We start from the raw sequence: 26,332 nt of genomic DNA on the forward strand, positions 1-26,332 counted from the left end.
GTTGTCGATGGTGCCCATTAGCCTAGGGCATTTGGAGCATGTTAACGATAAAAGTTCTATACCTTTCCCATTTGCTTAAGATAAAAGGCATCTGGGTGCTCAGCCACTTGTACGTTTTCCAGGTGATCTTTAATGCCAGCCAAGCTGAAGTAGCTCTGCAATGGAGTTGGCGTGAAGTCACTTTCTCTGATGCTTAGAAATGTTCAGTCAATGTGTCAGTTCTGATTGATTATTGCACTCAGCATCAAATATGTCAAGTTGATTCACCCCATTCACTTCTAGTGATTCAGAATTAACATTTTCTTGGGCCATGTTGAGCAACAGTCTTTTGCTCCTTCATGCATTCCCAAGAGAAGTTTAAGTTTATATTGGCAATGATTGAGGATCTTTCATTCCATGTTTCCATGAATAAGCTCAATTAATCTGGTCCATGGGTACGAAGACTCATGGACTGTCTCTCCCATGCCTGTAACTGGTTCTCCTTGACGATAAGCATCAAGAAAACCATGGTCATGGGACAAGGTGTTGCATCTCTGCCCCCGATCACACTAAATAACACCCCACCTGAAAATGGTTAGCACATTTTGCTATCTTGGGTCCACAGTGACACACAATTTGTCCCTTGATGCAGAGATTGATATACATGTGGGGAAAGCAGCTACCACTTTTGACCGACTCGCAAAATGCACATGGGATAACCCTTAAGACCAAGCTGATAGTTTATAAGGTCTGTATTCTCAGTACCTTTCTGTATGACTGTGAAATATGGGCGACTTACAGCTACCAGGAAAAGAAGCTCAATGATTTCCATCATTGCTGACTGCGGCACATTTTGGGTATATCATGGCAGGACAAAATCACATGTGGCAGTCCTCTCAAAGGCTGAGTTTACAAGTGTGTTGGCACTAATCAAACAGAGGCAGCTTCAGTGGATTGGACACGTCCACAGGATGGAAGACAGACCTTCTGTATGGTGAGGTAGCGGGGGCCAGACGACCAGTGGGGCACCCAAAGCTCTGCTTCAAGGATGCTTGCAAGCGTGACAGGAAGGCCCTAAATGTCGACTATTGCACCTGGGAGTCACTAGCTGGCGAAAGAGTGAAATGGCAACACATCCTGTGGTGTGGTGTGACGACCAGTTACTACAGCAGCTTGGCAACCGGTGCTAACGTCAAAAACAACAGCTGTCTATGTCAGTTGGCAGTTTCATGTGCAGCACTTGTGGCAGAACCTGCCTGTCCAGGATTGGCCTTCACAGCCATCGGCAAAGGTGCACCAAGAGAAGATACCCACAAGAGCACAAGAAATAGGAGCAGGATTAGACCATATGGCCCGTTGAGTCTGCTGTGCCATTCAGTACAATCATGGCTTATCTTCGGCTTCAACTCCATTTTTCCGCTCATTGCCACCTAAGTGGATTGTTTGATGCATGTCTGTCATCTTTCGTAGATTGAAGGATGCCAACCAGGAACCTGGTCCATGCTGTTGGCTTGGCTTGCAGGTTTCAACCAGAGTCTTAATCCAATGCAGTAGTTCATGTCCCTCCATATCAATACTAGTGCAGGTCGAAGCCAACTTATGTCTTCAGATATATGAACAGAAAATGTTGGAAATACTCAGGTCAGGCAGCATCTATGAAGAGAGAAAAACAAACTTAATGTTTTAGGTCATTTACCTTTTATCAGAAGGCCTTTTGTATTTGTCTCCTTGTAGCCTCAACCTAGTGCTAATTGTTACCCTTTGAAGTTGTCAACTAATCCAAGTCTAGAGTGGCTAGAAGAGAAGAGTTGTAGTGATATGACTAGTAATCGATGTAACCATCACATAGGGTAAACACCCAGTGAAACTTGTTTGTTTTTCCCAGGCAACTATGAAGGATGTTAAAGAGGCACTGGGGAAGCAGTGGTCCCAGCTGTCTGACAAGAAACGACTCAAATGGATCGGCAAAAGCTTGGAGCAGCGTGAGCTGTATGAGGCAAGTAGATACTGGCTAAAATTATGCTGTCTGCAGCATAGAGCTACAGACTTATTTATGTAGGGTGGTGTGATGAGGATAGGTCTGCATTTACCCATCCTTTTTAGGAGTTTCACCAAAGGCTTGTCCTTTTGATGGATAAAATTTTCCCATTTTGATATGGACTTGGGTAAATTACAGTGAGTGCTGGAACACAGAGATATGTCGATTGTGGTATATTTAAGACATTGGATGGTGTTTAAGGTTCCTAGTTCTGCAGTCCCAAATGTTGATCCTATCTGAGTAAGATGCTAAGTTTAGGCAAGGTACTTGGGAAGGAAAAGTAGCAGGTGAACAGCAATGGGCCACTGTTGCACACTTTTACAGTTAGAGGTCCATCAGTAGGTCCCCTGGTTGGTTATCTTTTTAGTTGTAGAATGGACCAAGAGGTATGGGCTAAACTGGGTATCAAACTTATCTGATTGATGTGCGACAATTCATAGAAGAACGTCAAGTCCAGTTTACACAGGAAAGTCCTCGTGTTAAATACAAACTGAAACTCCTGTTAGAAATAAATCACCCACCATTTATGTTCCTTATTGCTATCCAATGAGCTCTGCTAAGGTCAGGGGAAAGAACAGAATCAAACTTGACTCTAAATTAGTAGAACAATAAGAGAAGCAAAGAGAATGTATGAGAAAAGATCAGTGGGTAACATAAAAGGGAACTCTCGAAGTCTTTTATAAATAGAATAAAAGGACAGTCAAGTAAAAGGTGAAACTGATTAAGGACCGAAAACAAAAAATCCTCTGGTGGTATAGGGCATGGTTGGGGTACTTAATGAGTAAATTGCAAAGTAGAAAACTGGTCCAAATGGAATGGATCCCAAATTGCTGAGGGAAGTAAGGGTGGAAAAAGCAAAGGCTTTGGCCACAATCTTTCAATCCACTTGGATGTGGGAGTGGTACCAGAGGACTGGAAGGTTGCAATTGTTACACCCCTGCTCATAAAAGGGGAAAGAGAGTAAGCAGGTAACTCCAGGCCATTCAGTCTAATGATGGTGGGGAAACTTCTGGAGACCAGAATCTGTGCCACATTAATTGTCACTTGGAAGGACATGGGTTAATAACAGGCAATATGGATTTGTTAAAGGCAAATCATGTCTGACTAACTTGATTTGAGTTCTACAATGAAATACCAAACAGGGTTGATGAAGGTGGTACAGTTGATGTTGTGTAAATAGACTTTCAAAAGGTATTTGATAAAATACCACATCATAGACTTGTTTGCAAAATTGAAGGATAAAAAGGGCAGTGCCTAGAAAATTGGGTGTGTGATGGAAAGCAGAGAGTAGTAGTAGTGAACTAAGAACAGAAAATACTCAGCAGGTCAGGCAGCATGTGTGGACAGAAACCGTTAATGTTCCAGTTCGTTGTAAGCAGCATAATTTCAAAGTCTGCAGATGACACAACTTGGAAATGTAGTAAACAGTGAGGAACATGGCAGATGTCAGTAAGAAATAAACAGGTGAAGTGGACAGGCACATGACAGATGAAGTTTAATTCAGAGAAGTGTGAAGTTCAGTACAACTTAAATGGTACAATTTTAAAGAGGGAGCAAGAACTGAGAGACCTGGGGTTTCATATACAAATATCTTTGAAGGTGGCAGGACAAGTTGAAGCTTTTTTAAAAAAAAATGGGATCCATGACTTCATAAGTGGAAGCACAGAGTGCAAAAGCAAGGAAGTTATGCTCAATCTTTATCTATCACTGGTTCGACCTCAGCTAGAGTATTGTCACCAATTCTGGACTCCACAGTTTGGAAAAGGACATCAAGACCTTGGAAAGGGTGTGGAGAAAATGTACAAGAATGGCACTCGGGAGGAGGGGGTTTCAGTTCTCTGGAGAGGCTGGGATTGTTCTTGTTCGAATAGAGAAGTTAAGGGGAGATTTAATAGAGATGTTCAAAATTGAGGGGTTTTGATAGAGTAGGTGGGGAGAATGCTTCCAGAGGGAGGAGGGTCATTAGCCAGAGGAAATAGATTTAAAATAATTGACAGAAAAGCTAGGGAGAGATAAAGGGATTTTTTTAAAATTGGCAACTTATGATCTGAAAAGATGGTAGAAGCAGATTCAATAGTAACAGGAAATTAGTTGCCCACTTAAAAAGGAAGTACAGGCCTGTGGGGCAAGAGCAGAGGAGTGGGAACAATTAGCTCTTTCAGCGAGTTGGTAAAGGCCGCCTTCTCTGTTCTATGGTTTTATGATTCCAATTGAATGAAAACACTCATTGTCTAATGAATAGCCACTTGGGCATAGTACAGGAGGGCTATGGAACCATGTCTCAATTGAAAAAATTTGGGACTAAAATAGCTGGAAATCTGTTTTGTAAATAGCGTTAATGCTGATGGGTTATGGGCACAGCTTTAAATGATGGGTAAAGAGGGAATATGTGATTACCAAGTCAGTTTCAACATGTACTGTCTTCTGCTTGCAGGAAGCAATGAGAGATTATGTTCTACGTCACCCAGAGCAAAGCATCAATCTGGATGATTTGACCAAAAATACACTGACTAAAGCGGAGCGACAGCTCAAGGACAAGTTTGATGGTCGGCCCACAAAGCCACCACCGTAAGTGTCCGCCCTAAATGTGTGTGAAGGGATCACTCTGAACACCAAAAATAGAATTGACTTGATTAGTTGAAAGAGAGGCAGAAATATGCTGTATTCTGTATTTTGGTCAGCCAGATATCTTGACCCACCTACAAATCCATCATATTTCAGTGTAAAGGTCAAGTTGCTGAAAAATTTACATCCACCTAGAGCGTTTCTGCTTGTCTAATAGAGTGCGCGCACACACCCTACTCTCGGGACACAATGCACATGTCCAAGTACAGAAAGTTTAGATACAAGTCGGCTAAGACCAAGCTTGCACACCACAAATTATACAGTGGTGTTACTGCTATAACGTAGATGAAACCAGTTAAAATCCTGTAACTTACCAGAGCAGCTTCCTGCTCCTTGTGCACCACCCCATCAAATGCAACATTGCCTAGCAGTGTCATCCAGCAACATAAGAACAGGAGTAGGCCATTCAGCCCCTTGAGCCTGTTCTTCCATTCAGTGAGATCATACTTGAACTCTATCTTAACACCACCTTGGCTCCAGATCCCTTACTATCCTTGGCTGGCAAAAAATTACACTCATATTTAAAATTATTAATTGAGCTAGCATCTACTACTTTTGTGAGAGAATGCCACACTTCTACCACCAGTTTGCATCAATAATTGTTTCCGAACCTTTCTCTGCTGAATAGCCTGTCTCTGATTTTAACGTTGTGTCCTCTTGTTCTAGACTCCCCCACCAGCGGAAAATATTTCTTTCTATCTACCCTCTCAATTTCTTTCAAAATCCTAAAAACATCAATCAAATCACCTCTTAACCATGTTACATTCCAGGAGATACAAGTCTAGTTTATTTAATCTCTCCAGTGTCAGCCACAGCTCAGTTGTTGGCACTCTCACCTCTGAGTCAGGACTTGAGCACAGTAATCAAGGCTGACGCTCTAGTGCAGTACTGAGGGAGTGCTATGCACTCAGAGGTGCAGTCTTTCAGATGCAACGTTAAGCCAAGGACCTGTCTGGCCTTGCAGGTGGACATAAACAATCCTATGGCACTATTTTGAAGAAGAGCAGGCAAGTTATTCATAACCAACATTTATCCCTCAATCAACATCACGCAAACAGATTATCTGGTCATTGTCATGTTGTTTGTGGGAGCTTGGTCTGTGTAAATTGGTTGACAAGTTTCCTAGATTACAATAATAATTACACTTCAGAAGCACCTCATTGGTTGTAACATGCTTTGAGACATCCGGTGGTCATGAAAGGTGCTATATAAATACAAGCCTCTCTGTATCTTTTCTCATAATTTAACTCTTGGATTTCTGGTAACATTCTGGTGAATCTGCACTGCACACCTAAGACCAATATATCCTTTCCAAAGTACGATGTCCAGAACTATACACAGTACCGCAGATGTGTTCTACCAGGGCTTGGTATAGCTGTAGCAAACTTTCCTCCCCTTTTGTATTCTAATGCCCTAGTTATAAAGGCTAACATTCCATTAGCTCTTTTGTACCTGACTACGTTTTTGTGGCCTGTGTACATGGACCCCACCACACCTCTTCGGACCTCCACTTTTCCTAGCTTTGCACCATTTAAAATAATAATTGGATCTGCCCTTTTTGGTACAAAATTGATGTCCTCATACTTGCCTGCATTGAAATCCATCTGCCACAGTTTTGCCCCGTCACTTAATCTATCAATATCGCTTTGTAATTTTATGCTCCTGTCTACACTTCTTAGTATGTGACCAATCTTTGTGACATGGGAATCTTGGATATATGGCTTTCTGTTGTGTTATTTAAATGAATAGTTGAGACCCCAACACAGAACCTTGTGGGGCACCACTAGTCACTTCCAATTCAAGTAAATATCCATTTTCCCTATTCTGTCTTCTATTGCCTAACCAGTCTCAAACAGGTTGATAATTTGCCTTCAAATCCATCAGCTTTAGATTTAGTGCTCTCAATGAAGCATCTCATCAAATGCCTTCTGGAAGTCCAAATAAAGTACATGCATAGAATGCTCCCCTGTGTACTACTTCAGTTGTTTCCTCAAAAAATTTGTTTGACATGACCAACCCTTTACAAATCCATGTTGGCACACACTCATCAACTCTCAAGCCAATAAGGAAGAATTCTGTGCCCTATGACTGGTCTATCCCTCCAATTCCATTAGTGAGCTACTCATGCTGGTCAGTCATCAACAGTGCCCTTGACTACTTGTGGAACTGACTGATTCAGGGAGTTGATTTGATTCCAAGCTCCCATTCTCAGGCATGTCATCTTGGATCCACCTTCACTCCAAAGAGGTTGAACTTGCAGGTATAATCTTAGGTACTGTTTTGAGATGTGATATTCTAAGCAGCTGTACAATATGAAACCTCCCAACTTACTGTATTCTGTTTAGAAATGGCTATTCACTGTATTGCGCTGAGCTAATGTCCAACATGAAAGATATTCCCAGCACGGAGCGTATGGTACTGTGCAGCAAGCAGTGGAAGATGTTGTCTCAGAAAGAGAAGGATGCATATCAGAAACGATGCGAGCAAGTAAGGATTTTGCAACTCGATGCATTCGCCAAAATCAGATGAGAAAGCTCTTTTACTAAAGTGTTCAATGTTTTTGCTTCAAAAGATTAAAAATGATCAATAATGAGTAACTTTTGTTTTAAACCTTGTTTTGTCCCTCGTATGTCCGTCATTTTTCCTGAGTGATGATTCTAGTGAAACTGGCTTCCATAGAGAGATAAATAGTGGTATAAGCCTCCATGTTTTGACTGCGGGTTCCTCTCTGTTTGTTTAAAGATATTGGGGTAGATATGTGAGCTGTTGGGAGAGTGACTTGATTCTAATTAATTGTTTGATGCCATAGCTTCTATTTCTAATAGAGTCAGTGTCATTTATGGCACAGAAGGAGGCCATTCGGCCATCGAGTCCATGCCAGCTCTCCACGGAGCTATGCAGACAGTCCCACTGCCTTGCTCAAACCCCGTAGCCCTGCAAATCTATCCTTCAAGTGGCCATACAATTTCCTTTTGAAATCATTGATTGCCTCCACTTTCACCACCCTTGTGGGCAGCGAGTTCCAGGTCATTACCAATCTGTAAATTGTGTATAACCTACCAATTTATCCAGTCGCTGGTTAATATGTTGGGGTTCTCAGCTTCACCATCCCTCCCTCATATTCATCAAGATAAGCAAAGTCACAGTAGGGCGTACAGCATGGGTTAGCTGCAGAGTAAAGCTCCCTCTACACTGATCCCATCAAACACTCTGGACAGGTGCAGCATGGGGTTAGGTATGCAATAAATAGATCAGAAACAATTGAGACCATGGCATTATAAGACATGATGGGCTGAATGGCCTCCTTCTGTGCCGTAACTTTTCTATGGTTCTAAGATGTTGACATCAAGATTATAATACTTGTTTTGCTTCCTCCCCACAGAAAAAGAAGGAATATGAAATTAACCTTCATCGGTTTTTGCTGGTAGGTGCCATTCTATGATTCCCAGTCATGTGACTGTAATTGGAAGGTACCAGGAATGGGTTGTAGCTATTAATCCATTCTCCTTCAGCGGAGTGGTGTGGATGGCAGATTGTGGGCTTGCACTGTTAGATACTGTGTGTGTTATGATTTTCATTGTTAAAATGTTAAGCATTTTATCTTGTCCTGTGGCAGAGCCTCCCTGAACATGAGCAACAAAGAGTCCTCTCTGAAGAGAAGATGATTGGAATAAACAAGAGAGCTGCAAGCAACTTAAAACAGAGCGGAGTTAAAGGCATCTCATCACCACCTTCCGATGCCACCAAGGTGCGTGTTCATTAGCTTCACATTTTAGCAATTTCGTTTGCATCTGAGTTGACGTACACGGAAAAGTTCCCAGAAAACTGCATACTGTCTTGCACACAACAATGGATCAGCCTATACTTGAACTATATGCATGTATTCTTTGCACGTGGAATGCTTTTCATAAGTTCAGGGATTTTAAAGGAAAAGCTAAACTTGTTTTATGATAAGGCAACATTTTTTTGCCTATTCTTTTGCATCAGTTATGGGGGGGGGAATTCACAATGGCACCTTAAGTGGCATATGCCATTGCGGTCCTGAGAGTACTGAGTCAATCATTACCCCTATCCTCCCCAAAACACTGATGCTTGGTTATAGTTTTAACAACCCTGGCTCCAAAATATTGAGTGTCAGCAAGCTATCTGGTGGGGAGTGGGCGTGACCACCAAGGCCAAGCATGTTCTTCACACCATTCATACACGTTCCACAAATAGCCAGGAGTGCTCAATTCCATTGTGCCACTGCCACAGCTGATTTTAACTTATTTAGTGCAGGTTTGAACCTGGAATGCTCTTGGATTTCTATTGCATGGTACCACACCACCAAATGATGCAAATATTTACAGAGCCAGTGGGCCAATTCCAGTTGCTTCACACTGTGTGGATGTTTGTCTTAGAATTTGATCGATCTTGATATCTTTCTTTTAAATTGGGTGGGGCTGCAATTGCACTGAATCTGTGGTTTTAGCATTGAGGGGAGGCATTCCCTGAATTTTATGCAGTTTTGTATTTGCTTATCAGCAAATGGCCTGATTTGTTTACTGCTCTGATTTCATTGTAGGTATTACTGGTTTGTTAGCTCTACTGACATGCTTTCCATTGCAGTCTGTGGGTGAAGTTTCGCAAACCGACTTCTTTGTTGTTTGGTCTTATAATATGGTATTTGAATTGTCACTGTTCATGCCAGGAGTGCAGAAATGGATTGGAGGGGGAGGGGATGAATCTGCTGCTATAGAGCTGTTTTTCTGCAGGGTTTAATGCATTGGTGTTGAAAACACGCTTATTCTGCATTTCTGTTGTTTTTAGGTCAGTAAGTTGCTTTCTGTGGAGCATATGTCCTGCCCAGGGTTCTTTACTGTGAAAAATTGCACACTAAATGTTACTTTTTTTTCCACATATAGTGATTTCTGAATAGACATAGTATTCTGAAGAGCCACTGTGCTTTTTGCCTGAACACCATGTGATTTGTTCTAGAGAATGCTTTACCGATTTGTTGGAGGAAATATTTAAATTGATGTCTCAAGTCTGTGTTTTTGACATTGGAATGTTTTCAGTGGCCTACTCTGGCTAGGGTGTTGTCTGTAAATGGCATCTGTTGATGAATGGAGGTCACTAGCAACTTCATGCATTCTAGGTGGTGCTGTACTGTTGCGACAGTACAGTGGCTCAATAAGAAAACTTTCTGTGGCAATAGTTTTACATGGCATGGCATCACGCCTTTTTTAGCTCCTGCTTATCAAACTGCACAGATGCAAAGTGCTTACAGCAAGAACTTACAAATTCTTTATCCATGTTAAACTTTATAATAGCTGTACAGGTTGCGATTTTATGTTCATTGTGATTCAAAGGTGACCTTCGTCCCCTGCATGACCACTGGGGTCTCTAAGTGCATTTCTCCACCCCCATGCTTTCTAAAGAGTGCTGTGTTTTTGCATAGGATGAGTACATGTTGATCCAAATTATGATGTGTTTAGCTGATATTTGGCTAAGTTTACTTTCATTTACTGATTGAAAGCCTGGGTTTGCACCTTTTCAAATGCCCTGAAGTTTTTTTGGCTTTAATAACATGTATATTGAACAACATGTATATTATGTTAGCTTCTTTTTCAGGTCTTCTACATTTGGTATGATGTTGACTGCTTGTTAGATCCAAACGTTGTCATGAGGGAGCTGATCACTCCCACAGAAAGTTTTACTGACTTACCCCTCACCAGCTGTTCTTGTAACATTGCACATGCCCTACTTGGATGTTTCTGCTGGTTTGCCATATCCTGCTTATGCCACTGCTCTTCTGATCTTTGCTCTGCTCCTGCCCATGAAGTCATGTTCTGATATTTGAATATCTGCTTTTAGCTTTTAGTCTGACCATTTGAGCTGTGAGCATTCATATTTGATTGTCACCTTATTCACTTGGCTCTACTTTTTACTTGGCTAATTTGCAGGCTACAAGCAGCAATTTTAAGCATTGATCCTTCAAACTCGGTATAATATGTGGATATATTAATATACAGTTGACCATATAGAAGATGGAGAGGAAAAGCCCTCCCACTCTTAATGCAATTTCAGGGAAAGGCATGAATTGGCAATTTGAATTACAGACTAGTGATGCCTGAGGCCATGCAGTTGAGTGTATCAGCATTGAACCTAGAACAAAAGAAATTGCTTGCCTCAGCCCAAACAGTTTTGATCCAGAGGCTTCCTTTTGGTGGTGACAGAGGAAGTTTTTTTCTGTCATGTTTCTTCTCATTGGAGACCTAGCTCTGGTGCTGTGGTACGTTTCTGCTTTAGCTTAATATGCCTTCTAGCAGAGCGCCAAGCAATGCTTGGGAACAGTGTTACCATTACTATGGAAATGAGAAGCCTTTTGGAACCATGTGAAGTTTGAACTGGAAAGAAGCTCCCTTCAGTTTAGAGATGGTATCTTCATCTCAAAGTGTACAGGGAATCTCAGATCATCTCTGGGACCTTTGGCATTGTCTGTTGACTATATAAAGTTCTTCTGGGAACGATGTGCATTTGATTAGGCATTGAACAGATTCTTTATGCTACTTGTTCATGGAGTTACAAGAATCCCAATTGTACAACTGCTTCAAAGATATTTGCCAAGAAAGTCTACCCATAGATTGTATTCAGGATTGGGGCTCTCTCACCTGGATCATGTAGCTAGCAGTATGGTGATCTGGGTAATGTAATCCTCAAGTACTTCGAAAAATATCTTCAAAGGGCTCGTTACAGATGCAGATTTACTATAATGAGGGTAGCTCTTTTCTAGATGCGCGGAATATTATGAGGTGTGCGTTTGTGAAGAATGACGGCGTTGTGTAACCTACATAAATATATCCCTTCAGTCCTAAGGTTGTGCTGCAAACTGCTCACAATCTTCTAGTTCCTGTTCTACTCTTAAACCGTGCTGTAGGTATTCTACAATAGGTATGTCTGATTCTTATCAATGTTGGATTTACTGACCTCTAGCATTTGACAGTTGTGGGAGGAATGCAGAAAAGTGGTGTTCAAATATTAAGTTTGCAAATTCTTAAGTGGCAGCTTAGTATATTCTGTATTAGCCAAATGCCAGTGGATGAGTGGTCGGTACAGACTTGCACCCATTGCTGTTTGTTAAAAAGGCCTATGGGTGGGACAACATCCAAGTTGATGATCGTGGTGGGGTTTGATGTCCTAATGAACACTGCTAACTTTCATCTATTTGTGTTTATAATTAATACTACTTTGCCTGTTCAATAAGTTTTTGTTTCTCCTCGCTCCCTTCAACAGCATTAACTTCAGCATAGTGAAGTGATGTCATGATTCAGCATACCTTTTTCATTGGCTAATCTCCAAGCTGACAGGGATTCTTCATTGCCGTCATACAACCCAGTTTGAGATCTCCAAGTGGTTAGAAAAATAAATGTAGACTTACTGTGATGGTTGAGAGGTTGTAAGTAATTAGAATGGGCCTAGCAATTCTCTGGTCACAAAGCAACCTCTGACACCTTTTTATTCTGGTTCAATCTCCAGCTGAATAAATATCTGAAAACCCTTAATAAACAACTACCCAACTGATATGGTAGATGTGTGATTATTTCTATGTTGTGGTCTCTACTTTTACTAAATGATCTTCCCCATACCCCAGTGGCATGTTTGGCTGCCTTGCCATCTGCTGAACTGTTAGCGGGATATTATTGATTTTCAAGTGGGAAATCTATATGTAATTATTCTATAGTCAGAGTTGAAAGTTCACTGGTCACAGTGCATGCGTGGTGACGTGCTGCCAAACATGTGAAGATGGGTTTACCTATTAGAAGCTTGGTGCAGCTTTGCAGATTCAGTTAAGACTTCCTCACCCCAGCACCCATGTCATTTTTCCAAGGAGTTCCTCTGGGTGTCAAAAGTTTTTGACACTTCGATATAGCAGAGATCATCATCACATGGAATCTTCTGAGTGGTAAGTTCCAGGTTTCCATTCTGTCACCTACAAACCACTCATGTTCTTGGCCTTTTGGTTGCCATGGGCAAAGGTCGTTAAAATATACATCCAGGTGACCCCACTTAACTAGTTGGATGTTTGTAGAATTCAATCAAATAGAGTCTTGTGTACAGTAGTCATAGAACCAATATTATAACAGTTAATTCATATGATTTGCTCCCATGTTAGGTGTATACCTATGTGTAAGGGCCCTCGAGCCAACTTCCAGATATTCCTGTTTTGGACTGGAGTGGCTGTCCATGATGTTGCCTGATGTGAGAGTTGTATGCATTGTCTGTTTCAGTAACATTTGAAAAGGCCACTAGGCAACTTGGGAAAGAATAAAAATGGCTTTGCATAACTTTGACCCCTCCTGTTAGCTGAAAGGGTGGAATTGGCTAGGGGATGAGTGACAACATGAAATCTTGACGCTGCACCCACAAATTCTTTTAAGTACCCTGGGAGGGTCCTAATACATTCAGAAATGGAGGTAAACGCTTTACATCATGGGGCCCTTTGCAGAGAAAGGGGTTTCAAGTACAAGGATTGTGAGGCCTGGCAGCTTGAAGGTAGAATGATGAAGTGGAAGACCAGCTGCCAGAATAAGCAAATGGTTAAAGGGTCTCTTCTCACATTTGTTATCAGACTGCTTCTGACAAACCAAAGCGTCCGATCTCTGCCATGTTCATTTTCTCGGAAGAGAAGCGCAAGAAGATGCAGGAGGAGGAGCCGGAACTATCGGAGAGTGAACTGACAAGAAAGTTGGCCAGGATGTGGACTGAGCTGTCTGAGAAGAAAAAGGTAAAATTATTTGAGTGGCTGATAGATACCACGTGATGGTCTAGGCAGGGGGTGGCTACAATATGGATATTTCAGAAACCAGTCCCAATAGTTGTGGTGCTTATTGATAGATTGGAAAGTTGAACAGGCCACTGAGACCTCGGATGGTAAAAGTTTAGTTAGCATAGTAATGGATGAAGACAAAGTTTTGAGTTGACCTTCTCTTCATTTGAGTGTTAGCTACTTGTTATTTCTAAGTCTTGAATTCCATGGTCCTGGTTTGAAACAGCAATGGGTGCAGGTTGGCCTTTTGGAAGGCAAAGTCTGCCAGTGTTTTGGATTATCCTTTTTGAATGGATGGGAACAACACGGTTACAATTGAAGTACTTCAAGTGACTGAACCAACAGTTCTGTCTGTACGTCATCAAGTTGGTTAAGTCATAGCCTTTCCATTCCCCTCCCAAAAAAAGCTTTAACATTGAGATCTGTAGTTCGGAACTAAATTTGCATCACCGGTAAGTGGTAGTGTACACAAAGACTTGTCAAAAGGTCTCGAGTGTATATTAGCTGGGATTAGACGCAAGTAGATGGTCTGTGATGAACTGAAAATCAACATCCCCCTATTTTAAACAAAATCAGAAGTTTGGCCTTGGAACGAAGGAAGCATCTCTTGCATTCTCTTGTGTTCCATTCTTTCTAGCCCGAGTCAAAAGGAAGACAGCTGTAGTTCTTCCTGCTGGATATTTGTTCCTTTTGGAGCTCTAATTCATATTGCAGTGCTTTGTCATACAAATACTGTATACAAATTCTTCTTCTGAGATAGCTGTGAATAGAACTGCAGTCAACACTAACTGATGGTGCGTAGGGGTATACAGATGTCAGAGGGGCATTCTCAACAAATCACTTCTGCCATGGAGACGGTTTCCATGTCCTTTCGAGACAGTGGAGGCTTTTCAATGCACCTTTCTTGGGAAGGGTAATGGTTATATTCCTGTATAGGAATGAAGTTACTATAGAAGCTTTTTTTAAAAACCATTCACTCCTTTTATATGCAGTCAGGCCATTCAGCTTTCTTTAATCATTGGTGGAAGTTTCCCTGAGCACCTTTTTCCTGTCTCTCTTCACACAGTGGCACCTTCACTGAGTATTCAGCCTGGCCCATACTGCATTATGTATTCAGCCTTCACTGAGGAGTCTTCATTTGTGTACATGGGAACTGTTGTTCCTCCCTCAATAAAATCTAGCCTCCTGATCATCTTTTATTCCCTCCTGTTATGTAAAATTGCACAAGCCTTTTAGTATATTTTATGCTGTCGGTTGTGATGCTAACCAGTTTTGTACTGGGTTTAGTTTGCATTTTTCGACTGTACTGCAGTTGACAACGAATGTATGAACATCCAAGTGCTCAGTTAATAGTTTTTAATAGTGGGTATTTTTTAATATAAAATATTTCTACTATAGTCAACCTGGCTGAAATCGGCTAGTACCATAATCAGCATTGCAGGAATCCTCCACCTTGCAGCTTACAATGCTGGGTTAGTGAATGAGTGCAAAGTGTGCTAAAGTTCACCTGTGGCAAGGAACAGGAAGCTAAACTAGAGTTTTGGTTTCTGATATATTTCCAGTGATCCCTGCCATAAACTGCACACGTGCAGACATCTGACTATGCTCGGATATGATTTTGCTGTGAAGACCACCTCACAGACTAAGGCCTATTGGACACAATCTAGGGTCAAACATGCAGTACTTATGGCTTTTGGGAGAGTTATGAGAGGGGCATTTTCTTTATGGAGCTATACCCCATTGTGAGTTGCCATCCTTCACCGAGGTGATGGTGGGGGGGAATGGAAAAGATTTGCTTTTTGGTACAAGGATAACGAGCAGAATCCCTGTTGAGTGCAACATTGAGCTGCCGTCACTAGTTTTTAATCCTTTCTGCCTGTATTGAGGTTGCAGGATAGCCATTGTAACCCATTAACTGGAGTATATTAGACCAATATCCAACTTCATAAACAATATCTGGAATAGAAAACTATCCAGTCAGCTATGTCTACTTGACATTTGAATCCTGCTTTTTAAGCTCTTGTTTGCATTCAGTTTTCTCCTGACAAGATGATTCTTGCTCCTGAGGCTTTCGCACAGATCTCATTATGTTTTGTGAAAGTAGGTTAGTTTTATGCCATTGTTCCATGTATTTGTCATTCTGACATAAATTGGTCTGAAGATCGCTTTCAATGTTGATGCCTTAATATTGTATCTTGTTGAGTTGAATTTACACTCTCGAAGCCACAGCACCAGTATTTTCCATAGAGTTACATGTTGCTACTTTGGGCACTTGTAGGGCTTTGTAACCAGACAGTTGTGATTTTTTTCCCCCCCAGTAATGGCATTTGGTTCATGGGTTTTAAGGTGATCCATCAGGAAGCACTGAGACTCATTTGCATTTGTAATATGGCTAAACAGTAGGCCAATGTGCAGAGTTTTTCTTGACCTCATCAGTCAAGGCAGTACAGCTATTCTCTCAAAATGTTACTTTGCTCTGATAGTTCTAGATGACAGGTGCTCGAATGCTGTTCTGCTTGAAGCTGGCCTTAAAATTAAGTCCTGGATTTTCCACACCTCTTTTTTGTTTTGCTACTTTTTAGTTGGTCAGGAAATGTTGGATGGTGATTTTAATTGTGATGTGGTTCACTTGAATCTTTAGCATAGGACTTCTCAACACTATCTGAGCTGGAGTTACTTAGATTTTTGCCATCTACGACTGTGTTGATCTAGTGGCTCAAGCTGACATGGTTCCAGTATGACTCAAGCTGGTCTCATCACTTAGTCCTACATTCATTCCCAAGTTTTTTTGTTTATAGTGCTTGAGCAAAGAATATTAACTAAACCTTGTGATAATGAACTTCCTTAACCTTTTGAAGCACATGTTCAAATCTCCCAACTTTTGGCTGCTTGTGTCAAAAGCCTCAATTGTGCACTCTGGAAAGAACAACATCTGAATTAAGCTTTTATATACGTTGTGTCCTTTTGAACAGCAAGGAATCACTTGATGTCCATGGCTGTTGAAGGAATGTCGAATTTTAAAAGGAGAATGCCCCATGGTTGTCCCCATTTGCAAGACTGACTAATCACTAATTTGTGGAGATTGAACATTATTTGAAGAAATAGGAGGACCATACGTCAGTCAATAGTTTAACCTTGCAGCGGATGGTAGATCTGATCTAACAGTAGATTGCGTTGCATTCGGTGGCCTGGATATGTTGTTTAATGGAAGGACTTGTATTTTAAAGGATCTAAAATGATGTTTTTGCTGCAACAGGAGAAGTACCGGCGCATGGAGACAGCGGCAAAGGCCGAATCGGAACAGAGAAAGCAGGGCTATGGAAAAGACGGAAAAGGCTCTGCTATCCGAGGGAAGCTGCCAGAGCCACCCAAGACTGCAGAAGAGATCTGGCAGCAGAATGTGATTGGAGATTATCTGGCCAAGTACAGGGTATGCACTGGGGTAGTTGAGAGAGGAAGTGACCACTTGGAATGGAGGAGATGGGGATAGGATAGGAGAATAGGCTACTTGCCAAGCTCACAATGGGCAGGACTGCACATAGTGTTGGGAGATTATCTGTAGCATGAGCTATTCGGAGAGAGCAGGCACTTAACTATTTCATTTTTTTTTTTTGCTGCATATTTGTTCTCCAACATGTAAGAATTTCTTGTTGTGAATCCTGATGGAAATATCATACAAATTGGCTACATGAGCTTTCTTTGTGCTCCATATGCCTTCTGTACCACACAGGAGATCTACCCACGGCAGTGTGCTCTGTCATATGTGGGTTTTTTTTGGCTTCCTTCTGTATTGAGACTGCTTCCTCCTACTTCTTCCTGGATCAAGCACCACATTTTATGCAAAGTCACTGTTGGGCAATCTGAGCTGTAGTGTCATTTGTCAAAACTGATTTTCTCTTGTTTAACTTAAAATAATATAGAAATAACTAATGGGTGCTATGTGCTTTATGCCTTTGTATTTCTTTCTCTTCCAGACAGAACTGTTAAGATGAAAGCTTTTTTAAGGTCTGGCAGCCAATTAGCAAAATTTCTTCAGATTTTTTGATACCTTGTTCAACCATCACATGTATAAATTTTGTACCATAAAATGGGGGAGAGGATTTTGAAGCACAGTTCTTTTTAAGATTTTACCATACCAGAGTAATTTTAGGTGTTTTCCACATTCCTGCTCTACCTGAGAGTTGTCTTCAGGAATGCACTCCTACCTTTTTCTTTCTCGCTCACTCTCTCTGTCCTGTCATCTCCAACAGTTCTGGTGATTGCAGTTCCACTGATTGCTTTCTGTTCCAGTGATTGTTTTAGTGTACAGGAAAAGCTTCATCAATTAATCTGGACCAGATGAGAATGCTTGTTTAATTCACATCCAATAATCTATTTTGTATAATATTTTCTGTAAAAGGTTTCAACAGATCTTTAATTCTTCACCAACATGACAATATCATAGATCATGATGTTGGGTTTGGAACATGATTCATCATGATTAATTTGCCAAATGGAAATTTTTAAGGCCACCAATGGCCTTCCTCATCTCTATATAAAGTGATTTCTAATTCTGGTCTTGGAGAGTGCCGCCAACTGCTCTGGATCTGGAATGGCCCAGGAAACTAGAACAATGGACCCAATTCCATGTCTGTCCAAAATGCCCTCCAACCCAAAAACCTTTCTCCAGCTTCCAGTGAAAAGACTGCTCATGGGGGTTTGCCACTCTGACAGTGAGCCAGTGTAACTAAAGGGTCAAAGTGTCTGTCATTGTGTTAATGTTCTACCGTGAATTGATTCTAGTGCAGCCACGGCCAGCTTGGGATTGGTTTTTAGCCTTGCCTTTAATATAAAAGCACCCATCAGGGCTGATCCAGGGTGGGAATTTTGGATGGACCTGACTGGCACCATAAATTTAAAAGAACCCTTTTTAAAAGAATGTTCTGTTTTGATTAGCTTAGGCACTAGATTCTGTGCCTTAAACTAACTCCTAGCCAGCTGAACTGCTATTGCAATACTTTTGAGTTAACTGAACCCAGCATTTATGATTATGCTGGAGAATAACTTTTTCTTTAATAGGAGCCTCAAACGTCTTCTATGTTCCCGGCATTTGTAATACCTGCATTACTCCCCTATTAATGTCTTTCTGAAGTTCTATATAGGGAATTAGTGAATTAATTAGCTTTAGTATAATGGTTTTGACCAAGCTGTTAAGTATCCTATGCTTCAGGTAACCTAAGGATTCTGCTACTCTTGAGGCCTTAATTAAAATTCCTCCCCAAGGTGATCAGAACATTGCCTCCCTAGAGATTCAATTTCTACAGGACCCTTTCTTTTGAAATGTGACTCTTTCCACTCTGGTCTTTTAATCTGCTTGTAGAACAAACAATGTTTGCTCTAGATGATTGTCTGTGGTAGCAGAACTTTAAGGAAACCTAATTCTGAATGGGTTGCAGCATGTATTTCGCTCCATGAGGTGTTTAGGTATAGGGAAGACCCATTTATGCAGATCTGGAACAAGTTGATAGTGCATTGTTAAAGGCTCACTCTGGAATTTGTGCATGAAGCAATCCCTGCTGCTTTGATATAAATTGCAGTTTGGCTCTTTTTTCAAAGAAGCATATTGGTCCAAAGACACATTGTGACAAATCAAAGCTATGCCTACTTTTGTGTGCTACTGTGGTAATGCTTATCTGCCTATGGACAGCAAATTAAAGGCGAGAATTGGAGTATCTGTTTGTGGTCTTTCTGGTTTTAGATTCTTGCCTGCAAACCAACTTTTCATCCTCTATCCAGTTCAACTTGGATATTCAAAGATCAAGAATCACGGTCTTGTCTGCAGATAACTTTTCAATTTTAAAATTCCACATACTGTCAAAATTTATCACTGTTTTGATGAGCTAGACTTTGGAAAACTTGTCAGCTTTCTTTAACCGACATACTGATTGGTGTTGCTTGGCTGGAGCCATGTTTTCTTTGGTTTGTCAAATCAGTTTTGATTCTAACAAACCACTCATCTGTCAAATGTTGTTTACATTTGTGACCACTTGTTTGTAGCATTTTGTTGCTTACAAATGAGGCTACATGTTTGCTGAGCATTTTTCAACACACAGGGCGAATCAGCGACCTGGAAGACTTATGACCAGAGACTTAAAACAGTTGGTTTCTTTATTAATATATCAGATGCTTAAGTCTGATTTATTCTTTTTTCTACAGCTTTCGTATAATTGGAACTGTTCAGCTTGCCGACCAGGAAATTGGATGTCATTGATATGATGTGCTGATTGCACATCCTTGTGATGTATACAATCTACGGTGCTGCTTTTTGTGCACTTTGCATAGTGCATGCAGTCTCTTCCAGCTTCAGCCAACGCTCTTGAGGGTGAATGTCCCACCCTTGTTTCTTGACAGACACACCAGTTATGCCCAATAAATTCTTTTGGGATTTGTTTAATCTGTACTCCAGAGAATTGGAGTGGAGGTGTTTTTGAAGCATTGCACACGTATTTAGTAGCGCATGCTGTCAGATTGATTGTAATCTGAGCCGTGTCTTGACGTTGCAAAAATGCTGGGCTTCACGGTGTGTCTTTTGTTTTTTTTTAGAATGACCGCACTAAAGCTATAAGAACGATGGAGGCTACTTGGAATGCAATGGAGAAAAAGGAGAAATTAATGTGGATTAAAAAAGCAGCTGAGGATCAAAAGCGATACGAGGTACTCTCCTCTCTGTTCCTCTTACAGCAAGTTCAGTACCAAGGAGACTTGCTCTTGACTGACTTAAGAATTGAACTTTTTGCTGTTCCTTGATCAACTAGTTTCATAGCAAGTATCTAACTGCTATACTTATGTTTCTGCTCATGGGTATGTTGCAGTCCCACTGTGCAGTATATGCTGAAGCAGGTACAAAGTGCCCCTGCTCTACAGCTTCTGAGTGGCCTCGTGCTATATCTTCATCTCTTGAGTACCTAGTTCAAAAACAGCACTTCGTTTTAGGCTGAAAGTTTAACCTTGACAGTGAGCTCTAAGGGTCCTGTGTGAAATCAGATGGAGCAGTCTCAGTCCGGTTCCTTATGGGCATTGACTCAATATCATATGCCTCAAAGTGTGTAATCTCCACATGGATGGCAATCTACATACACAGTATAGCAGGGGAATACTTCTGATCTGGAGCTTGGATTCTTTTGGGGCAGAGTGTGTTTTACTCTGCATCCAACTGACACTGCATTTGACTTGGGAATGTTTGATTCAGACAGTGTTGTGGAAATGTTCAGGATACTTGGTGACACGGTTTTTCCCCAAAAAAACCTGAGCATTTTCATTGTGCAGGAGAAATTGGAAAGTTTTTCAGTTGTGCTACCTGGATAGATTTTTTTTTTAAAAAGCCATGGCTTTTATTGAATTCAGGAAGTAACTGAAGTTGAAGCAGGCTCGGAGGTGCCAAGATAATCAGAAAAGTTTCTCTAACGGAACACATGCTACCGAGTAAAGGGCCTGTCCGAGGACCTTCAAAGTGATGATCTTCAGAGACTAGACATATCAGCATAAATGGGCATGGAAGGCAATAGACAGAAGGATTGGAGCATCATTCATATTCAGGGGCATATAACACTGACCATTACACCAATTTGTTTTTAATTCTGCTCGTTCAGGTAGTATTGCCTTTGAATTAATCCAATCCTTTCATGTTGATCAGGGTTTAGGTATGCCGAGGCATTTTCATGTGTGTGTCTCAAATATCGTTTGTCCAGCTCTTGTCCATACATTTGTAATCCAGCGGCAAAGTGGAATAATGAAAAAATATCATCGTGCATTGGGGGTGCAGTCATGGATGAAAGCATAAAGTGATAATCTCAGACCAGTGCTGGCAATGTCTGGTTGATTGCACACAGCAGTCTTGAGTCAGTTAAAGAATCCTTCAGCTACCCTATATCACCCACAGGACTGAGATCACAGGAACATATTGTAGTAGTTTAGCTTTTATTGGAGCAACCTGCTGTTGTCATGATAGATGTGGAGAGGGGGGAGCATTCTGCATAGGAGGCTTTCATTGTTGAAGTACAAATAACCTGTCTCAAATTTTATTTTTGCTATCCATCAAAATAATAATTACCACCTGTGAAACTCAAATGCTTGACTCAGTGACCTCAGGCCAGCAGACAAGGGCTGGGAGATGTGGACAGTTTGTGATTTCACATCAGGTGGAGCCCAACAGTGATATCAATCCCTAGGTGCTTTGAAGGAACATTTTATTATTGTAACCAATCTGAAGAATACACCTCTTCTTGCATTTAACTTAAGATTTTACCAGATTTGCATGCAAGTCTGGTGGCATCATGCAGTTGGTTCAATTGTAGAGAGTATTCCTGAACTGGAAATTGTGTTGTACCCAAGTGGGTGAGATCAGTCCATACAGAAATGGATGGGTATTGAAATATAAAAACTGGTAATGGCCGGCATGCACTGAATTATACCAAAAATGTCCAGGAACGAATGAGTGGCTTGCTTGTTCCATTGGTTTCTCAGTGGAGTGAATTCTGTACACATGTTCGAATAACTGTCTCTCTGCATTCTTCTAACACTAAAACAGCGGTGGGAACAGCATCTACAATGGCTTATAGTTGTCTTTTTCACTCGGGTGACCAGATTTGGCTGGTGTGGGAAACTGACGAGGGTGTGCTTGGGCTTAAGACTCATTGACAGAGTAGAGGGAGCTTTACTTTTGCTCTGTGCTCGTTAATGGCCTCAAGTGGACATTGCCTCCGTCCCCCAACACTGGGATTTCTCACCTTTCTGGAGATCACAACTGACCAAAAATGCAGTCAAATATATATATTTTTGGCTAATTGCGTACAAGGTTTAAGTTCTACACGGAGTAACACTAAGCCATTTAGACCATTTAGGTTGCCAGTATGATCCCTGTTCGGTGCTTTAATTAGCCACTCTTACCCAGGACAGGAGTTGGGTGTTGGAATTAACTTCAGTGCTGCTCAGTTAGGGTCATGGTGAGGAGGATAGCCTGGTTTCCTGCTCCTGGGATTTATGCAGTGGCCTCTCTTCACTGCATGTATGTGCATGCATATCAGATCAGAGTAGGATTGGCCTTGCAGGAAGGTCTCCATGTTAGAAAGATTATTGACCTACTGCCTGGGTTTGCACATACGGCATTGGATGAGAGATTAAAACAGTTCGTTGGTTGCAAGAGCCATCAGATACACGCTTTCAGAGGCAGTCGTTCGAGAACTTTCAGGAGCAGAATCCCTTGGATCACATTTCCTATCTTTCCATCTCTTCTCCACCCCTACTTCAGGTAGCTTGGGCCAACTGCATCACAGTTGCTGCTCTAGCATTTCTTTTGCTGTACCCGTGTTGTGAAATGGGACGACAATCTTTTGCGCCATGACCTAAGAATGAAAAACAAATCTGTGACTCCTGCTGTTTTACTGCATCAGTGTCTATTAATTTTATTACTGATGCCTTCTGTTTTATAAATTATTATTTCACATTTCAGAAAGAATTAAGTGAAATCCGGACACCAGCAACAAACACAAGCAAAAAAATGAAGTTTGACGGGGAGCCAAAAAAGCCACCCATGTACGTACCTTCATTTATCTTCAAAATGTGCACAATCACTGGGTGAGAAGTAAGTTTAACCCTCAAATGCTTTCCAGCTTGTGTGGCATATCTGAGATATTTCAACTGCAACTATAAATTGTATTTTGCATCTTTTTTCATAAACAATTGGTGTTTAGATTTGGAGATTTGGCAGCAGAAGACAGAGTGGGATGATAGTCAGAGTAACAGATGGGTGGGTTGTGGTTGGCAGTGAAGAACGAGAGGAAGCAAGAAGTGAGGGTATTACTGAAGGAACTGATTGGTAGTGTGATTTGGTAGTTTCTTTTCCTGCATCCACTAGGAGGGATCCTTTCTGCTGTGAAGCTTCTGGCCATTCCACCAGTTCTGTTCTAAATGTTGGATTTGAATAAAATCACAGCAGTGTTGGAAAGCCATGTAAATGTGTTTCAGAGAAGATGTTGGATGTGATAACTGATAAACTATGCAGTGTTACTCATTTAACAGTGTTTGAGGGAAGAACTGTGAAGAAGGGGTTCACAAGACTATTTCATTTTCTAAGATAAAATTAACCTAAAATATTCACCCTTCTGATAGTCTATTTATATCGGCACTTTGAACTGTGGAATATTTATATTGCGTAATTGCTGTTTCAGGAATGGTTACCAGAAATTTTCCCAGGAACTTCTCACTGGCGGAGAGCTGAACCACCTGAATCTGAAGGACCGGATGGTGGAGATTGGGAAAAGATGGCGGAAAGTCACCCAGGCTCAAAAGGACCGTTACAAGAAGATGGCTGAAGAGCAGCAATGCCAATACAAAATCAATCTAGAAGCCTGGCTTAAGGTAGAAAATCTGCACAGCAACTAAAAGCAGGAGGGGTTTGCAGTTGGCGAGTTTGGAAACATTTTACACTACCGGTTGAGGATCTTTCGCTAGTCTATGAATGGGCCTCTGACTGAACAGATTGAATGTAGCAGTCAGCTGAACTCAATCACTTATTGTGCCCTTCACATAAAGGGCTATTTGGGTGGTGGGGGTGGGGGGTGGCGGTGAGGGAAAGGAATGGGACATCTAGCCTCATTGAGACTTTCAGGTAAAAGTTCTGTGTTCCATTTAACATGCATCATAAAGTTAATGGTGCACTAAATGGGCTCTCATTTGCTCAGCCTTCATGCATGTAAAGTGAATTGGTCGTCTTCATTTGGCCAGCCTTCAGTTGTCCTCTTCTTCCACAGGCCTTTTTAACCCAGTAACATTGAATCTAGTTTACAAAGTTTATCTGTACCCACTCTTCATTCTTTAAAATGCAGTACTTTACATTTCTCTCTGTGAAATTTATTTGCCATTTATCTGCCCATTTGCAGAATTTGCATAATCTTTCTGCAAAGCCATAACTGTTGTCCATCCCTACTGCACTCTTTTAATATCATCTGCAAATATAATGAATTTACAATTGGTATCTGCATTTTATAAATGAACAGGAATCTAATCATTGATTATCTGTAATGATCCGTTCAGCACCCCACCCCAAACCCTGTGTCCGGGCTGACTGTACACCTTTAAAGTATTCTGTTATTTTTAATCCAATTTCAATTCTACATAGATTCCCATGGGCTTTAACTAGTCTTTCGTATGGGACTTTTTTCTCTCTCTCTGCAGCTCAAAAGTTGTTTTTTTGTTCTACTACCCTTCTACTTTGACAGACAGGCAAGCAGAAGCAGAGTAGTTTTGTTGGCCCCCTCGTAATTTTTATTGAAAGTCCAGTAGTTTCTGATTGGACTTGCTGATCATTATCTGATATTTTTAAGTCAGTATTGATGCATGTTGCTTAAAAGGGACAGTGTGCCAATGGAAGCTATACAGTCTTAATTAGTCACAGCCTTGTTACTGTGATGGTTTTGGAGCCATTTCTTTTATCTGAGCTGCTTAAGTGCAATATTTGATTCTAGACATTGTTTTGTTTCCTTAGAGCTTATCTCCCCAAGAGAGAGCCATGTACAAGGAATATACTTCAAATGTAAGTCAACCAACCAACAATATTTTGGCAAGCTTTGTGTTTACAACTTTTTAAAGAATTTTTTTGTAGCCTGGGGACATTTTGACTTTATTTCTCTTTCATCGCATATTAAAGTATTGTTTTCTGTTGACTGGCCATTATGCACTGAAACACACCACTTAATGGCCTGTGAACTAACTCCCTGCCCTAATCTCAATTAAATTGATGAGGTACCAAGAACTTGAAAATAAAGTACTTGACCCAAAGTCTTATTCTGAAATGGTGACTTGGGTTTGAGTTGCACCTAAGGTGATTAATAGTGTTGAGTAGGTCTGGGATGGGGGCAAGGGCAATCTTTGGGGAATGCAAAATTTGAAGTTTTGTTGGTGGATGAATAAAGAACAGGGAGGGAAAGGTAGATAAACACTGAACATGATGATTGTGGATTGTGATGATGCCTGAACTTGCTGTAATGTCATTGACAGAAACGCAAAAGTACTGCAAAGGCAGCCAGTCCAAATCCCAAAATGAAGATCACGTTACCAACACAGAGTGCAAGTGTAAGTATCTCTAGAGTTGTGGGCTTTTTAACTGCACCTTGGATCTGATAAAGGTACTGCAGTATTCTTGTGGCTGAGCTAATTGGTAGGAAACACAAGTTTTGAAGTTGATTGGTGTTGGTTGCAAAATGGAGTGTAATGCTTTTTGCTGCACAAGGTGAACCTTTTTGTAGAGTTTTGGTCATGAACATTGGGGGGTTATCACCTTGAGCAAAATGTATTAAGCATATTTCAATTTTTATGGTATCTATTTGCCTGTTCACAAGCATTAACTTCATTGAGTTTACTGTTGATAGAGACTTGACGAGGATTTGTGTGTGGAGAGGCCACTATAGCAGTGGCTGTTGAAGGCTTATCTTGCGTTGCTGCATACTCCTGTGCCGATCAGCACTTAATATAAATTATTTCCACCTTCTTTATCCCTGATTAGCTGCCATTTGAAGTATTGAGTGTGAAGCTTAAGATCACTCTAAACCTATTCACTCCCACACTATCCAAAAGTAGAATGTTGCCAGTCACACTGTGGTGCAGTAACATCAGTCGGATACCAACGGTTTGCTTGTGCAACGAATGCCATAAAATGCAATCACCTGACAGATTTCTGCCATTAGTATAGCGAGAAGCAGTTGTACTTCTGATGCAGCTTGGAATAGTAATGACTGGCCGCCACCTGAAAGAATCGATATAAAGTTTGCTGTTCGTCTGGCAAAACTATCAACAGTATTGCCCCATCTGACCCACTTGATGTTTGGAGCACCAGTTCTTTGCTGTTG

At 41.1% G+C, this 26,332-nt stretch overlaps 1 protein-coding gene across 8 annotated transcripts in view; it reads left to right on the forward strand.

Moving 5' to 3' along the window:
• The window catches only part of ubtf (upstream binding transcription factor), a 63,648-nt gene that overhangs the window by 32,379 nt on the left and 4,937 nt on the right, over positions 1–26,332 (forward strand). For 3 of the 8 annotated variants that reach the window (XM_068013279.1, XM_068013277.1, XM_068013278.1), the window contains exons 8-19: positions 1,865–1,979; positions 4,456–4,585; positions 6,988–7,129; positions 8,025–8,066; positions 8,259–8,390; positions 13,254–13,409; positions 16,708–16,881; positions 20,034–20,144; positions 22,939–23,021; positions 23,657–23,846; positions 24,973–25,020; positions 25,485–25,559. In XM_068013279.1, the coding sequence (XP_067869380.1) occupies positions 1,865–1,979; positions 4,456–4,585; positions 6,988–7,129; positions 8,025–8,066; positions 8,259–8,390; positions 13,254–13,409; positions 16,708–16,881; positions 20,034–20,144; positions 22,939–23,021; positions 23,657–23,846; positions 24,973–25,020; positions 25,485–25,559 (1,398 nt within the window). The remainder of the gene's footprint in view (positions 1–1,864; positions 1,980–4,455; positions 4,586–6,987; positions 7,130–8,024; positions 8,067–8,258; positions 8,391–13,253; positions 13,410–16,707; positions 16,882–20,033; positions 20,145–22,938; positions 23,022–23,656; positions 23,847–24,972; positions 25,021–25,484; positions 25,560–26,332) is intronic. The other 5 variants (XM_068013282.1, XM_068013281.1, XM_068013283.1 and 2 more) reach the window with 5 other exon arrangements.

The sequence above is a fragment of the Heterodontus francisci genome, chromosome 33 (genome assembly GCF_036365525.1).
Source record: "Heterodontus francisci isolate sHetFra1 chromosome 33, sHetFra1.hap1, whole genome shotgun sequence".
Taxonomy (NCBI): domain Eukaryota; kingdom Metazoa; phylum Chordata; class Chondrichthyes; order Heterodontiformes; family Heterodontidae; genus Heterodontus; species Heterodontus francisci.